Below are 16721 nucleotides of genomic sequence, written 5' to 3' on the forward strand. Positions count from 1 at the left end.
AGGTGTGGCTATGTGGGATTTGGAACCCGAAGGACAAAACCCTCTCCAAAACACAGAAAAGAAACTTCATGGGTCTTTTAGTTGGGGTGTGGTTGGAAATCGCCCAAAAATGGAAGCAACGGTCCCCGCCCGTTGCAATAGACTGGATAAGAAGAGCATGGTACCATATAACAATGGAACATATGACATACAACCTACAAGGGAACTATCAGAAATTCAGGGAGGATTGGTCGGACACCTTGGACTACCTACAAAGCGACTATATGGAACAGTGGTGCCCACATACAATTAGAATTCTTGATATGTTCAGATAAGTCACTGACTCTGCAAACAGAAGCTAAATAGAACGGTGGACATTCTGGGGGGGAAAGGGCGGGGGGATGGAGCGGGTTATGTTGATTGTTCATGTTGTAAAACCAATAAAAAAATATTTAAAAAAAAAACAAAAAACTGTGAGCTGCAAGATGCACCCATCTGCAGAGTGTAATCATTAAACCAAAACATTCTACTAGCATACCTTCATTAAACGTGATTCTTCAATCAACTACAGTAGCTATAATCTAATATTAAACTAGCATAAATAATTGCGCAACACAATGCAATACTTGAATAGCGGTTTTATTTTTCGATAAATACAGAGAATGTTTTTATAAGTAGAAATCAGTTTATTTTACAATTTTGGCCGTTTACAGAGTGGCATATTGACGTACAAATTCAACTGCTTAGTGTACAAAACACAATTATGATAAAGTCAGGCTATGTTAAAATGAAAATGAATAACATTTAGAGGCAGAGCTAGTCGTGCTTTGCTTACATTATACACATTACTCATAATGATGAACACACTAGGAAGAGTTCACTGGGGGTGGTTTGGGGAGTCAGGAAAGCATGAATGGGAAACAGGTTCAACATTGGGTGGTGTTGATGTAGTCTGAATATTGGCGTCCGCAGAACGTGCAACATCGTTCTCAGGAAGGGCGGCAATGCCAAAAGACCGCACCAGGTGAGATTTGGGGTAGCGCCCAAAAATAGAGGGGCAGGCCAAAACTTGTGGGTTGAGGTAGGATGTTTGGTAATTGCTATACCCATCAAGATAGGTGGTTGCTTTTGGAGGCACGTCATGAGCCCACTGAACAAAGTTCTGCGAAGCCTGCCCCCCTTTCCCTTTGTCAGCCTTCTTGCGCCCGACGCCCTTTGGGAAGAATTGAGAAAACAATTAGAATTGGTGCATTTAAATGTCTCTGCGCATTTATTTATCTTTCATAGCCAGCTATTGGTCATTTTTTTGTTCTCCCTCTGCCCTCAATAACAAAATTGCCCTTGAATTCAAACGGACAATGTAAAATAAATAACGTACTAAACATTTTCACATTAATGCAGGTAAAGGGTCTGCGATCTGGTGCTCACTAGATATTATTGACAATGAGCCCTACCATTGACCACATTGACTATGATGGCTAGGACGGATGGGGATTATAGACTAAAATATCTGCACACTCAAAATGTGCAGACCACTGTAAAGTTCTTTCTCATTGAAGTGTATTATTTCTATGCACCGTGTAAACTGCCATTCCCAAACATCTTTAAAACATATCAATGATACATGTTTATGACAAGAATACGGTTCCTAGCACAAACAAAGACAAATGCATAGCCGGAAAGCTATACTCATAGTACACACATGATCATTGTAATCACATGAAATCAGAACTGCACTTTTCAAGCTCTCTTAATTTCCACATGGTGTCTTATTTACTGTGTGTGACACTTGCCAGGCACACCAATGTCTTTTGAGAAAATACTCTGCAAAGATTGACTTGTTTGTTTGTGTTTCCAAAAGAATGGGCACATCCCTATCTTAATTTCTTTTGAGACAGTCCAAAACTACGTGCCAGATTTTCCAGCAGAACATGCTGATTTCTTATGAGCAGAGACTTTGGAATGTCTCTGCACATTTTAGAAATCGCCTGCAGATATGTTTGGACAATTCCAGCAGATTTCCCCTCTTCAACTATGGAATTTCCGATTCCGCAGATTTCACAACGTTTCCCATAGATTTGGACTGACTCTAGGTTTGCCTCGACACACATTCTGCGGTGAGATGACTCAGTAATTTCTTCCTCTAGAAAATGCAACCATATGTATGTCCCATAAACACACCTTAATTCCCTAAGAAATAACCTGCCTTGCCTGACGACTGTTGCCAGATACAGGTGTCCTGCATGTATGTGCTAGGTTAAGCACATTTCTCACTACCTATTTCTAAGTAAGAACTTGATCTACGGTCAGACGCAATACATAGGAAACTTCTTATTCAAATATAATTCTCATTTTTGCAACATGGCTAACTGGGGGTTTTGGGTCCCATTACGATTTTGGTGATAATACAATGTTTTTCCTGCAGAATTACTGCTAAACTGGATTACTGTTACAGCAACTCTGTCCCGCAAATGTCCTACGGGATTACGATTGGCGTAATAGCAGTGTTCTTTCCATTGGGATTTTAGTGGAATTACCACAAGTAGTAAAACAGCTGCAGAAAATCTCCCAATTTTGGAGGTAAAGTGGATGATCCAGATACATGCTAGAGGTAAATCCGCCACTTCCCCTGCGAACTCAGAATTCAGCAGTGCAATAAACATGGTGGTAATTCTCTTACTGCCAAAAATAGACACTAACGGAATTTCCACCATTTTTCATGGCATCACCGTATTCGAAATGAAGCTGTTTGTCTTTTTCTTTACAGAACGTTGGACCACATTAAGAGTTTGGTAGTCATTTTGCAGTATTTCAAAGGAATAACTGTCAAACTCAATTCCTGTTACTGCCATTTGGTCCTACACATTTATTGAAGGATTACGAGTGGGGTGACAACGGTGACATTCCCCATTTTTTTGTCTGTATGACTCCATGAGGATTTTGGCAGATTTAACACGTGCAGTAAATGTGCACATTTTTGGAGGTAAAGTGGAGGAATTAGGCCGTGCGGGGAACATGGCAGTAATTCTATTACTGCAAAAAAATGGAGGTTGAGGAATTACCACCATTTTTTACTGCACCGCAGAACTGGGAATGAGGCCGTATAAGGTACAGCTCTCAAGTTTCGCGTGGCCAGGTGCGAGACGGCCATACAGTCGTGATTATTTTCCCTTTGAATTCTGGAACTTGTAGTTTTATTCTGTCCCCTTTAAATTTAGGAACACGACCAGAATTCCAATCAAAACAGGACTGGCTGGAGTTTTTACTGATTGCCACCGGAAACCTGAGACCGCTCTGTAAGACTGACCTCGTGATATAGAAACAATAGTCACTTTTACTGACTGCCCAAAATCCTTGAACGTTTTGTGTCAGTGAGTAATGCTGTCTTACTTTCGATTCTGTGGTGTGAATGTATATGGGAGTAGAGCCAGTGTAGTCAGCAATGACAAACATTTACTTTTGCCTGGAAATGCTAGGAGCCCCCTGCACAAAAGTACCAACATGCCTTCAATCTCACGGTGAATATCTTGCCACCTGGTTGCTCGAATATCAACATCTTCAGGTTTTTATTTAAGGCTTCATGTCAGATTCCTCCAGAGCTTCTAAGTGCCGCCATTATTATTACCCAAGTTAAAGGTACTCAAATTATTAACTTCAGAAGGATGAAGGGCTGAGTCAGTCTTTTGGGGATTTAATTTAGCAAAATGTAGTCTGGCCGTTGTCAGTGGCAAGCACTTAACCCTTACGCTTTGTAACCAGAAAATATCATAAATATATTGAGTAAAGTATCCACAACTCATATTCTAAGGATACCAAAAGTAATGAGTGGGTTCAAAACACATAAAGGCACGTGATTAACGTTTAAGAGTCTCGGATAACCAAAGAAAGCCCTGCAAATGAGTATAGGTCAGAGTTCTCAAATTGTTATTTCAAATAACACACCTGAAATGGCTGATACCAGCCTGGGTCACACATTAAATATAAATTAAGAACAGCCCACAATAACATATTGAATTCCTGCTTGATTGGCTAATAAAATGGATGGAACCCAACTTGGGACTTGTGAGCATACATATGAAGGTACCATGCATTGTGTAGACCTGCAAAAATGGGAGAATTCCAAATTTGATTCCAGCAGATAGATCCAATGGTCGACTTTCTTCAATGTTTCCAGGAGCAAAAGCAAACTCAAGAGTTTGAGTTATAGTTAAAGATGGATACTGTGACGACTTAGATGAGGGGCATATGGGATGGAAAAGCATGTGTTTACAAGGTAACAGAAAAGGGAGCGCAGGCGTCCCTGCTAGTGATCTTTGACATTTAGCAGGAGCCTATTGGGGCATTTCAGTTATATAAATAGAAGATCACAATTAGGATGCTTGACCTTTAGAAGTCTCACATAAGACAATCTCAATATCGAAAATTGAATCTCATTCATAAACCACATTCTGGAAATAGTTCAAAGATATTTAAGGAAGAAGTAAAGTGCGACTACAAAGCAAGATTCTAGAATCGATTACTGCTTCTTCCATGAAGGTATGGCTTATTTAATGTAAAGGTGAGAAACCCCATTAGGTTATGCAAATGGAATTGAAAGGCTTGGAGCTTAGTAAAGATTTACAAAATAAAGACGATTTCTGCGCTAATCATATACTTTACACTATTTCCTTCAGCTGTATTCCTATCCATGCCCAAAAAAAGTCTGGTGGCAGTTGGAGTACATTTTGTCGACAGATACTTTTTGTTTGTCGGGCCTCAGCCCTTAAATCCGGCGGTAACACTATTACTGCCGCATTTAAGGGTTGGCCCAATCTCGAGTTAGGTGGTAAATTGGAGTTTTACCTCCAGCAAAAAGCTGGAGGTAAAAATGTCCACTTACTGCCCGTTTTTGGTGCTATTATTGCCAGCGGTAATAGCACCCCCAACCCCATTGGTTGCTATGGACCCAATGGGGAATGGGGATTTACAGCCCCCCTGCAACTCTGGAACTGGCACAAATTGCCCCGGACCGAGATGCGGTAACGCAAATTGCGTTGGCCGGGATACTGCGCCACTTCTGATAGAGCAAATCAAAATGGACTGGAATTCCTTGACACCACTATGGCTGAGAGGAAGATTTTAGATTTTTAGCACATTTGATTAATGGAGGATTCCTGTCACATTTTTACTTGTGTGTGGTGCTTGCATAGGCAAAATAGTTGGAATGCCGAACATACACATTAAAAAGCATTGCGGATGTATAGGAACTGTGTGACAAAATAAATTGGAGTAGTGTATGGCAGTAAGCAAGTAGGTAGTCATTGTTCACGACCAGCTTTTGGGGTATCTCCTCCCTGAACTTCAGAAACAAATTCAATGTCCGGAACCTCTTAATTTTTTCCCTGTAGAAGCTGCTGAACCCCACAGTGCCTCATGACTGCTCTGTGTCCCACTGATCTTTTAATTCAAACAAGGTTTAGGTCAGCCTGGGGGAAAGGGGAATTGGATAAAATAACAAAAGACACCTCTTGGTTCTCTGCTGGGCTCCCCGTACACAAATTAAGTAATGTTATTACTAAGCACCTTCAGCACCCCACCTTCCTCTCTTCCCTCCAAGTATTACCTATGTATCCTCTGTCTATGCCTAGAGGATTATATTCAGTTGTAGTTGCATGTGGAGAACACTGTATGCTCTGTATTCCTGTTGTTGAAACACCTTTCTTATAACTTCCTGTCCAATTTTCATAGCAGAAAAGTCTTATTTCTTAAAGTCTTGTATTTGCAAATTCATAACCTTGCTTTTCCTCAGGCAAGTATTTTCTTTTCTTATCTCAGCAACCTTTAAAGCGAACTAGTGTCCTACTCACTCTTTTAAACTTTACTTTTGTTAATTGTACTGCTTCTCCAAAGTGTTTTTAAAGGTAAAACTTAACTAACCTAATCTGTACTCTTCTCTTCTAGAACTACTGCAGTATTATCTGAAAAAACTACAACTACCCTAGAGCCAAAGAAAAATGGCCACCAGAGCTCTCAGAGGAGCAACGAGCTAAAAAATAACTTTGGTGGCGCTAATTAATGTAACCACTATGCGGGATCAGGTAATCTCATCTGTTAGAGGTAAGTGTTTACTTTAACAATAACTGTATTTCCTTACATGAGGCATTGTATGCGTGAGTCGCAACTTCAAACGCCATCTAGTGACAAGCGTGCTTTCCACAGTTAACTTTAGTTTTATACGTGTATCTTGCCGGCAACACGTTTGAGTGAAATCGCTGAGCCTTTCAGAATGCGTCTACTTTTATATGCGAAAGCAAGTGCAGAACTTAAATAGTTCAGCTATCCCGTGTACTATACCTCAGGGTAACAAATGACTGTCTTGTTCTCTATATAGAAGGTTGTTCCTTTTCACCAACTTTGCGTTATATAAATGCTGTACATAAAATGCTAGTACCAAAAGGAACGTCTGAAAATCAGTTCGAGCCAGTTATCCAGTCATAAAAAACGAATGTGAAATTCTGAATAATCATAAACTAGCTCTCAAATTGCAGCGATCACACCGGTAAATAGTTGCTGCAGCTGATCTTCCTAAATCGTCAACATCTGTCCTGGTCACTTTCCAAAGGTAGGCCTCAAAGGAGCAAATTTAAAACATGGCTTCTTCTCATGACAATTAGGATGAAAGGCAGTTGGGAAAAGAGTTCATCTCCAACCTGTCCTTTACATGCCATTGTAGAATGTTACTTAGGGGAATCTCCATCTTGCCCTGGGTTACTGCTCAATCCTCCATCTTGTGAGCTGGCTACTGCAGATCTCTGGATTGAATGGTTAAGGAACATAGTATGCAGTTTCCTTTGTTGCCAACCTAAAACTGCCTGCACACAATTAAGCCTGTGTGTCCTCACTCCCAGCCTAGTTCTAGTACCCCGCCTTCCTATAACCCTGACATCCAAGAACCAGCAGAGACTTATGAGTTTCCATTGTGGGACCGAAGGTTCCATTCTTCCACTCTGGCATGACACCCCAACATTTTTCAGTTGCTTGACTGCTCTACCAGAGTTTTTCCCTAATGAGTCCTCATGTAAGCCATACACGTAGTCCCTTCTCCCTTTTCATGGTGGCTAGTCACGGAAAGAACTCTGGACGCCACAGAGGTCGGAACCTTTTTGAGCAGGTAAGACCTGGTCGAGGAGCAATGAGTTTTTGTTTTACAAGCTCATTGACCTTTGCTGGATACTAACACAAACAAGTGACCAAATGTCTAGGAACCATAAAGATGTTTCATGCAGTGCAGGTGTAATCTTTTCCAAGGCAATCGTCTCCCACAACTTGGTTAGCCACATCAGCCTAACATTCAAGATGGCACACTTTTGCCAGTCCCCAGAGTAGTCTAACAAGCAGAAGGCATGATCTGCAGGAACAAAGTTCCCCAAGATCTTAGCAATGGCTGATCTAACCTCCAACCAAATCCTCTCAGGGCCGGACAATCAAACAAAATATGGTAAAAAAAACTGTGAGGGGTCAGAAATGTGTGGCGGACACCTTTTTGAAGGTTTTTCATAAGATGCCATTTTATTAACTTAAAAGTGTTTGATAAACGTCCCACTATTCATACCCTAAAGAGAATTTCCCTCCCTATCAAAATAACCAAAGGAAACACTCTAATCAAAAGAATCTGTCCCTCACACTTAGACATACAATAAACATATAAAAGAAAAATATAACAAAACAACAGTTATGTCAAACAAACTCAGTAACTGTTTCTTCTTGTGATACTGGTAATATGCCCTACCCCAGATTCAAAGCAGGAATTTGTAACAGTTCATAATTCAGAAAGATCCGGTTTTCAACCAAGTGCTGATGATAAGGTTCTTCTAAAAGTATCTTAATGAGCTTTTCCAACAGCTAAAAAAAAATAATCCTTGTTTCTGCACTGGTAACGAACAGTTCTACACATCGTCTGAAGAACCAAAAACACTTCCACAATTCATGAATAGCAACAGAAATGTCTTTTCTAAAAAACAGGACATCTCGAGTCCATTGGGGAGACAAATTCTCCATGGAAAGAGAGATCCTTTGCGGGGTTCCTCAGGGAGCCAGCATGTCCCCACTGCTGTTCAACCTCTACATTAGATATGTATGCTACATTTTAGATCATGCAGATATATTCTTTACCAACTATGCGGATGATAAAAAGTTGGTACTGGAACTTAGCGGGGACCATAAAACTGACAATGACAATCTAATCAGAATTTATAACATCGTTGAACAATGGATGGATTCCAATTGGATGTGTTTGAACGGCAGCAAAACCGAGCTGATGGTTTTCGGTTCCACCCAAGCCAGAAACTCACTGTCCCATGACTACGCAAACTTTAAGATCAAAGACGTCACCATCAAAGTACTTGAGAAAGTAAAACCCTGGGCATGATGATGGAAGCATCACTAGGAGCAGAAGCCCAGACTCAATACATAAAGAAAAACATGCAATTATTACTTGAGACTCCTCAGAACCATTAGACCGTACCTTTCAGAGAACAACTGCGCCATAGTGGCCAGAGCAACCATCCTCTCTCGTCTAGACTACGGGAACGCACTTATGCTAGAAGCCAACAAAAAAAGCATACAGGCGTTCCAGATTATCCAAAACAACGCAGTTAGGATAATCAAAGGCAAATCCAAATCAGACCACATCAGTAAATCCAGGAAGGAATTACACTGGCTCAAAGTGGAGAGTAGAACCCACTTCAAGGCGCTTACAATAGCTCACAGATGCATCCAGGAAGGCACCACGCTACCTAAAATCGAAAGTACGTCCTTATGTCCCAAGCCACGCCTTAGGATCCTCGGATCAAAACAGGATCGCTGTAATGCCACACAAACGTAGGTCTGGACTGGGAAAATCGTTCCCAGTCATTTCAGCAGGTATCTGGAACAATCTGCCAGTCCACATAAGGAAAGAACCCAACTACTTACGCTTTCGTAAGTTAGTGAAAACGTATCTCTTTAATTGACATCGCCATCCTTGACGGACTAAACCTTCGATCTCATTAGGAACTGTCTCGTCCCATTTTGTTTGCCTTCGTGTCCATGTCTCTGCGCCCCGAAACTCGCGAGTTACCGGCGCATTACAAATGAATAAATAAATAACATAACATAAATAAATAGTTTGCCAGGATGATTTCACAATGATCCACAACATCAGGTAATGGCTTTGCCACTTCTTCTCCACAGTCTTTAACCACAACGTAGTACTTTCACAACTTATGCCTAGTCCACTCATCTGCCCAGCCTAACTCTATAAAGTTCCTTACACTTGCCAGGACTAGTAAGCTTCTACTCTACTGCAAGTACTTCTGTGGTAAAGTTCACTCAGTAACAACATGCAATTATTACTTGAGACTCCTCAGAACCATTAGACCGTACCTTTCAGAGAACAACTGCGCCATAGTGGCCAGAGCAACCATCCTCTCTCGTCTAGACTACGGGAATGCACTTATGCTAGGAGCCAACAAAAAAAGCATACAGGCGTTCCAGATTATCCAAAACAACGCAGTTAGGATAATCAAAGGCAAATCCAAATCAGACCACATCAGTAAATCCAGGAAGGAATTACACTGGCTCAAAGTGGAGAGTAGAACCCACTTCAAGGCGCTTACAATAGCTCACAGATGCATCCAGGAAGGCACCACGCTACCTAAAATCGAAAGTACATCCTTATGTCCCAAGCCGCGCCTTAGGATCCTCGGATCAAAACAGGATCGCTGTAATGCCACACAAACGTAGGTCTGGACTGGGAAAATCCTTCCCAGTCATTACAGCAGGTATCTGGAACAATCTGCCAGTCCACATAAGGAAAGAACCCAACTACTTACGTTTTCGTAAGTTAGTGAAAATGTATCTCTTTAATTGACCTCGCCATCCTTGACCCACTAAACCTTCGATCTCATTAGGAACTGTCTCGTCCCATTTTGTTTGCCTTCATGTCCATGTCTCTGCGCTCCGAAACACGCGAGTTACCGGCGCATTACAAATAAATAAATAACATAACATAACATAAATAAATAGTTTGTCAGGATGATTTCACAATGATCCACAACATCAGGTAGTGGCTTTGCCACTTCTTCTCCACAGTCTTTAACCACAACGTAGTACTTGCTCAACTTATGCCTAGTCCACTCACCTGCCCAGCCTAACTCTATAAAGTTCCTTACACTTGCCAGGACTAGTAAGCTTCTACTCTACTGCAAGTACTTCTGTGGTAAAGTTCACTCAGTAACAACTTAACAAAGTCTGTTTAACTTTCAACAGCTTCATGAATGAACACCTCTAATAAAACATGAAAACACATGGGTGCTGTTTATGCCACATGAAATGCAGATTATGCTCCTCTAATCCTGAATACTGGTTATCAGAAGGCAGCTCTTCGGCCACAACAAAGGGCCTGAATCATGGAATCTTTTCCTATGGGATTGCGCCACTATAAAACACTTCCATGAATCAGGCCCAAAGTATTTTGGTTTTTAACAATTTTAGTATCAACAACTTCAATATGGGCTACTTCTGCTTGGAAAACAAAACACACAGATGTTGTTTGTTCCACCCTTGGGATTGCTACCTGCAAGGCAGATTATGCTCCTCTCCTCCTGAACACTGGCTATTAGGAGGGCAGCACTTCTGCCACTTCTTGCACCATCCAAATGCAGACAATTGCTTTTTATCACACTTGCTGCTCTGTGCCTTAAACACTGCTTGTTTGGGTCTTTATACACTACTGCCTCTTCCTCTCTGTGACAATAGGATTACCAATGGTTTGTTTCTTACTTGCCTTCTTTAGGTTTTGGCAACATTGGCTGTTAGTAATGTATTTTACTTTTGCCCTCTTTTGGCTTTGGCAATGATGTTTTTTGTTGCCTTCACAATTACCATTGACCCCACTGTTCTTACTCTGCCAAATTAATTGGTAAGCCTTAGTTTGGTATGCAAAATGATCCTTCGTTTGCCATTTCTGCTTCTTTACATTAGTTTTCTATTCAAAGGTATTACAGAGCGTTCCGGGGTCACATACAACTAGTGAACTCACCGGGTGCTGCATACGCGTCCGCTTGCTCAGCTGCCTTCTTGTCTTCTGCTTCCTCCGCTTCCCGTCATCAGGTAAGAAACTGCTTTCTTGTTCCCGCAGCACACGCTGGTTGGGAAAGGAGCGTTCCTCGCTCACCAGCATTTCTGTGCTCGCCTGCAACTGGAGCACACGTTACTTGGGGGTAAGCTTTCAAAATAAACGCTTCCCACCGCGCCACCTCTGCATACAAAGTCCTCAGGGGGAAAACTTCCCAAGACAACGCTTTCCGCTGCGCAACCCCTCCATACAGTGTCTTGAAGGGCATATACGCTCACAAAGCTGGCATCTGCCTCACACACAGCGGTGGCTCTGGCGTCTTGACCTTCTTGCAACTTCTGCTGCCACTGCAACGTGGAGTGTCGACCATTACTCCACCTACTGCTTCTCCTAACAGCCTGCCACGACAGGTTCTCACTTTCCCAAGACCAGATTTATTACCACATATAGCTCCGATAACCACATAATCAAAAACATCCTGTCCAAAAACTGGAATATTTTACAAATAGACCAAGACTTACATGGTACACTGGACGAACATCCAACAATAACAATAACTTTCAGAAAAGCACCAAGTTTAAAAGACAAATTAAGTCTGTCAGATTTCCAAGCACCATCCAACAAATCAAGAACAACGACGATAGCCTGGTTACAGGCACCTCTCAAAGGAAACTATAGATGTGGCAATTGCCAAATATGCAATTATTCGGACAACGGAAAGAAAACGGTAAAATTACCCACAGGCAAAACCAAAGAAATTGAGCAACTCATAAATTGCAACAGTGCATTTGTAATTTATGCAATAAAATGTCAATGTACAAAATTTTACATCGGAAGCACAACCAGGCAACTCAAAACCAGGATCGGTGAACAACTTAGATCCATCAAAAACAAAGATATTAGGTCTCCCTTAGCAATACACTTTATGAATCACCATGAAGATGCAGACCTCAACAACCTAACATTGTTTGGCCTTGAGAAAGCGAAACCACCACTGAGAGGAGGAAATCTTGAACATATTTTACGCCAACGAGAAGCTAAATGGATATGCAATATGGATACATGCCATACAGGTCTAAATTCAGACCAAGAACTCCATCACTTTTTATGAAAATAAATCAAAAACTTCAATTTATTCCTCATCATGCCTAGTAAAGATCAGCTGCCCCATACAGCAGACTACACAGCACATTATCATTGTATATCAGCCCCTCTTCCCACAGGTAACACAAATAATTAATCAAATAAAAATAGACATAAAAATCACTTTCTATTTTTTGTCTTCGCCCAAAATGCAAATTTTTCTTAATTGGATTAACCATTCAGGGCGACATACCAATTTATCATATAATATAATCCAAAGGAGCTTGCCCATATTCAATAAGGCCATTGAATTACAACCTATTTAACTAAACAAATGCAAAATGATAAGTTTGGAGATGTAAATGAAATGTAAACACGAATTTAGAGCATTGATAAACACAAAGACTGTTGAACTACAACAAAGCCCAAACCAACATGGCGGCCGCGATAGATACACGCCAATACGTCATGACGCGAATCACGCAATGACGTCATCGGAAGGCGCTACTGCATCTAAAGATGCATAGCGCCGTAAACACAGTATTACCAAACAATGCGAGTCTCACTACGGACAACGAGCAAACGGAAAAGACCACAAGGTGAGCACATCACGCTACTAAATGGAGATTTAAATTGAGTCTTGGCACCAGAACCTCTCCTTTCTATAAGAATAGAAGCAACAATCTCAATTCCATATAATTATCAATTAATGACACCCACTTTTTTTTTTAGAAAGGCTTTCCATTTCTCATGTTTAGAATAGTGTTGAGCTTCAACAATAGACGGTTTTTTCGACCAAATAATATGCACCAGATTATATTCCTTTGCAATCCCATACTTATGCTAGTTCATTTTCCTCTAGAACACAATATCCCCACAATTTCTGCTTGAGAACACAGACTATAAGGACACTCTTAAATCGCAATAAAGGAATATCAGTAAGTACGGACCAGCTGTGCATATAGCCAATTGCAACTCTCTATTCAAAATGCTCAATGCTTAAACCATGTGTCTAAATACGTATTACAACTTTGTCCCAAGGTATCCCAAACAGTGATTTCTGCATGTGAAAATTGACTTTAAGGACACTAAAAAATCGTATTCAAGGAATACCAGTATCCTAAATAAGAGAATAGGGTAACGGAAATCCCTCCCCTGAGGAACCGCCCCCAAAGGGACGGGGAAACACGTGTCGGGAGACAGAATCAGCTGGGAGACAGAATCAGCCAACATTGAATTTGCTTTGAACAATGTCCCAGTGAGGCAACTGGGACCATCACGTATCAAGTACCTTCTACAAGACATTATGAAATGAGACAGCCAGCAATGGACTGGCTTGGAACAAATATCCCAGTGACGTACCTGTTACTATAAAGCACCACGCTCTCTTTACAAGATATCACAAACCTAGCACTGAATAAATGTCCCAGTGACGTAAACTGTGACCACTAAGCAACGAATACAAGAAAGTAAGGGAATTCAACCTTTCAGTTACCTATAAGTAATCCACAGGAAAAATCACAATATTTAAGTTGGAACAATTAGACCCAATCAGGTTCATAATCATTAGACAGCAAATGAACTGCCATCAATTTGCATTTTCGATTTAAGGGAAAAATGTAATAAGTTGAACTAAACCACAACCGGTCAAAAGAGTCTTTAATTTCCCAATGGTAAAAGCGATAACCAGGGTGTACACTTCTTTATCTGCACTTGAGGGGGCCCTTTATACTCACCAGACCCTGTCAGGTGTGGTTCATTAGAATCAAAGGACTGCACCCTGCAGTTTAGTGCCTCCAAATCCCTCTTGCCGAGCCCAGTACTTTGGCCATTGTAGGCCTTGAAATCACCAATGTTATAATTAGCTTCATCTTGCTGAACATTGTTTTGACATGTTCTAACTTCACTTCTATTATAAACTACACTTTCAGGAGGTAATTTAGAAGGAATCAATGATTGGTTTGGAGCCAAAGGAGAGTTAGCTTTATCAGAATTTAGAAGGGCATGCCTCTGAAGTTCACTTTTTAGGTTCCCTTGTTGACCACAAGAGTTCCTCTCATTATGGATGTGGGTCACTTTATAAGGGGGAGGTGTATGCCGGATAAAAGATTGGTTATGGCCGTTTTCATAACCCCAAAAATAAGTAGCTTTTGAATAAGAGATCCCACTCTGACAACAAGCAATTACATATCTTGGCACCACTGATGTCTCTTCCTCTAGGAAGATAAATTCAGCGTCTCATCCAACAGAGTCCTCCTATTCCCCTGGGTTCCTTCTCCTCCCAGGTGATCATCCTGGGTAAAACCCCCAAGATTAAGATCAGGTAGCGGCCACCTTATCCTGGCCAGCTGGGAGGAGACTTTAGGTAGGGTTTCTGTGAGGACTCTGCAGGATTCATCACAGAACCCACCAACCCACAGTCACTCCAGCACAGAGAGGACAAATGTGGGTGTTATCTGTTCAGAAGGGCCAGTGTTGTATACCACCTATGGATAAGCTTGTATTGGATATCAAGCATCTACACCCAGGGTGACATTCTACATATATTCATCCATATTTCCAGCCAAGCAAGTGGGTCCATCTCCCGAGCAAAGTCTTTCTGCCGAGAGCTTATATATTTTTCAAGACCCAGGCATCTTGGAGTCATAATAATTGTATATATATTAGAGCTCAGACATGTCATGGTTGTTGCCTGTTGAAGGAACTTCTCGAAGGGTGTTAGATCTCTGGACCCTCCAGGCTTAACTGTATGATGAAGTGCCCAGTGGTTTATTCGGAATTATTGCAATCTATCCTGCTCAGTAACCCCAAAAAAGTAACATTACATTCTTAAAAGCTTCTGAAAGAGCCATTTCGAAACAGATCCTCTGCCTTCCATAGTTTAGATTTGTGCTTCTGTAGACCTGGTGAAAATTATGGATTGCCTACTACTATCATGAATGGTGAGGGAAAGGACGCAATACTCTTCCTTCTTCATATGTCATCCTATACAGTGAGCATGGTTATAATAATGGGATTGTTACACAGACTCTTTGGCCACAGCTGTGCCCATGTGTACCTCTCTGTCACTTTCTGCTCCATAGACAACCAGGGTTTGTCACATATTGGTTTCATCCAATGACCCATAATACAGAGTTGAGTGTCCTTCAAATAACTCCTACTATCTTTGCAACTCATACCTCCTATCTCCCACTCCCTGTATAGCATCCTCTTATTGATATGAAATTTATTATCCTGCCATATAAAAATTGACAAATTCCCTTTGCCAGCTTATGTCCATTCTCTGAATTAAAAAGCAAAGCGTTTGAAAGATGTACAATAATCTGGTTAAAATATTCAATACTAGTGTACAGGCCTGTGTACACGGGCCAAAGAGCAGGTTTTCATTCACACAGTAGGGCCACTATATATCCTAACCCTACAGCTCCCTCTAGTGGTGACAACAGGTGAAGCTATGTGAATTGTACCACTGTATATTATATATTTGGAAAAAGCTCTATTAACTCCCACCCCAGCCCTTGGGGTAACGTAAATTACCTTGATCACCCTGATCAAATGCACCACAAACCCATATTTATGGAGTACCGCCAACACACACCTGCATCAACTTGGTGGAAGACTTTCCCCATCCAATGTTAACAGAACCACCCTCATTTTAGTTCTTTGTATCTCATGATGTATCCCACTCAATTCCGCCCACCAACAAATTCATGAGTGGCTCAAGGCGATTGGTGAGGCCTCAGTGCTTTAAGTGGGCCGGGGCCTGCCGGGGCCGGGCCCCGGCAGTCTCCAAAAAGTGGGGCTGAGCCGGGGCCCTGCCGGGGCCCCCCGACCTCATCACGCCATTGCAGGACGCATTATTCCCGCCGCGGCCGCAGCCGCGACGGGAGATGCGCCCACCACTTTAACGTCAGGCAAGCTGACAGAAGTGCCAGCCAGGCACACTGTGCTGTGCCTGGCTGGCACTTCCGTCAGTCACTGTAACTTTCTCTGATGACCCCTCATCTGAGGGGCCATCAGAGGAAGCTAGAGTCCTTTAGTTTTCCCTCGCCAGATCACTGACCCTCAGCGAACCCGCGGGCTCCATGATCAAATATGCAGATTAGATCACGGAGCCCGCGGGTTCGCAGAGGTTGAAAGACGCCTCAGGGTCTGTGATCTCTGCTCAGAGCAGAGATCACTGAGCTCGAGGCGCCTTTCTCCTTTGGCAAGGCTTTATAAAAGATGCCTTCAACTGCGTACGTTTAAGCCATCTTTTATAAACGTAGAAATATTTCTATGTTTATAACAGACTGCTTGAATCGTACACAATTCAAGGCATCTTTTATAAAGCTTTGTCGACGGACAAAGCCACCTTGGGTTTTGTCCGTCCTCAACGCTTTATAAAAGATGCCTACTTTTCAAGCCGTCTTTTATAAACATAGACATATGTTACAAATGTCTATGTTTATAAAAGGCAGCTTGAAAAGTACACAGACCATAGTAAGGTAAGCACACAAGTGTGCGTAATTTACTATGCTTTGTGCACTGACAAGCCACCTTTTATAAACATAGAAATATGTAA

General features: G+C 41.7%; 1 protein-coding gene across 2 annotated transcripts in view; it reads right to left on the reverse strand.

The window, feature by feature from the left end:
* Nucleotides 1-602: 602 nt before the first annotated feature.
* Nucleotides 603-16721, reverse strand: part of TEX36 (testis expressed 36) — a 238275-nt gene continuing 222156 nt past the window's right edge. For both annotated transcript variants that reach the window (XM_069612206.1, XM_069612205.1), the window contains one exon: nt 603-1192. In XM_069612206.1, coding sequence (XP_069468307.1) covers nt 857-1192 — 336 coding nt within the window. In that variant the 3' untranslated portion in view covers nt 603-856. The remainder of the gene's footprint in view (nt 1193-16721) is intronic.

This window comes from Ambystoma mexicanum, chromosome 8 (assembly GCF_040938575.1).
Source record: "Ambystoma mexicanum isolate Mex_15411 chromosome 8, UKY_AmexF1_1, whole genome shotgun sequence".
Taxonomy (NCBI): domain Eukaryota; kingdom Metazoa; phylum Chordata; class Amphibia; order Caudata; family Ambystomatidae; genus Ambystoma; species Ambystoma mexicanum.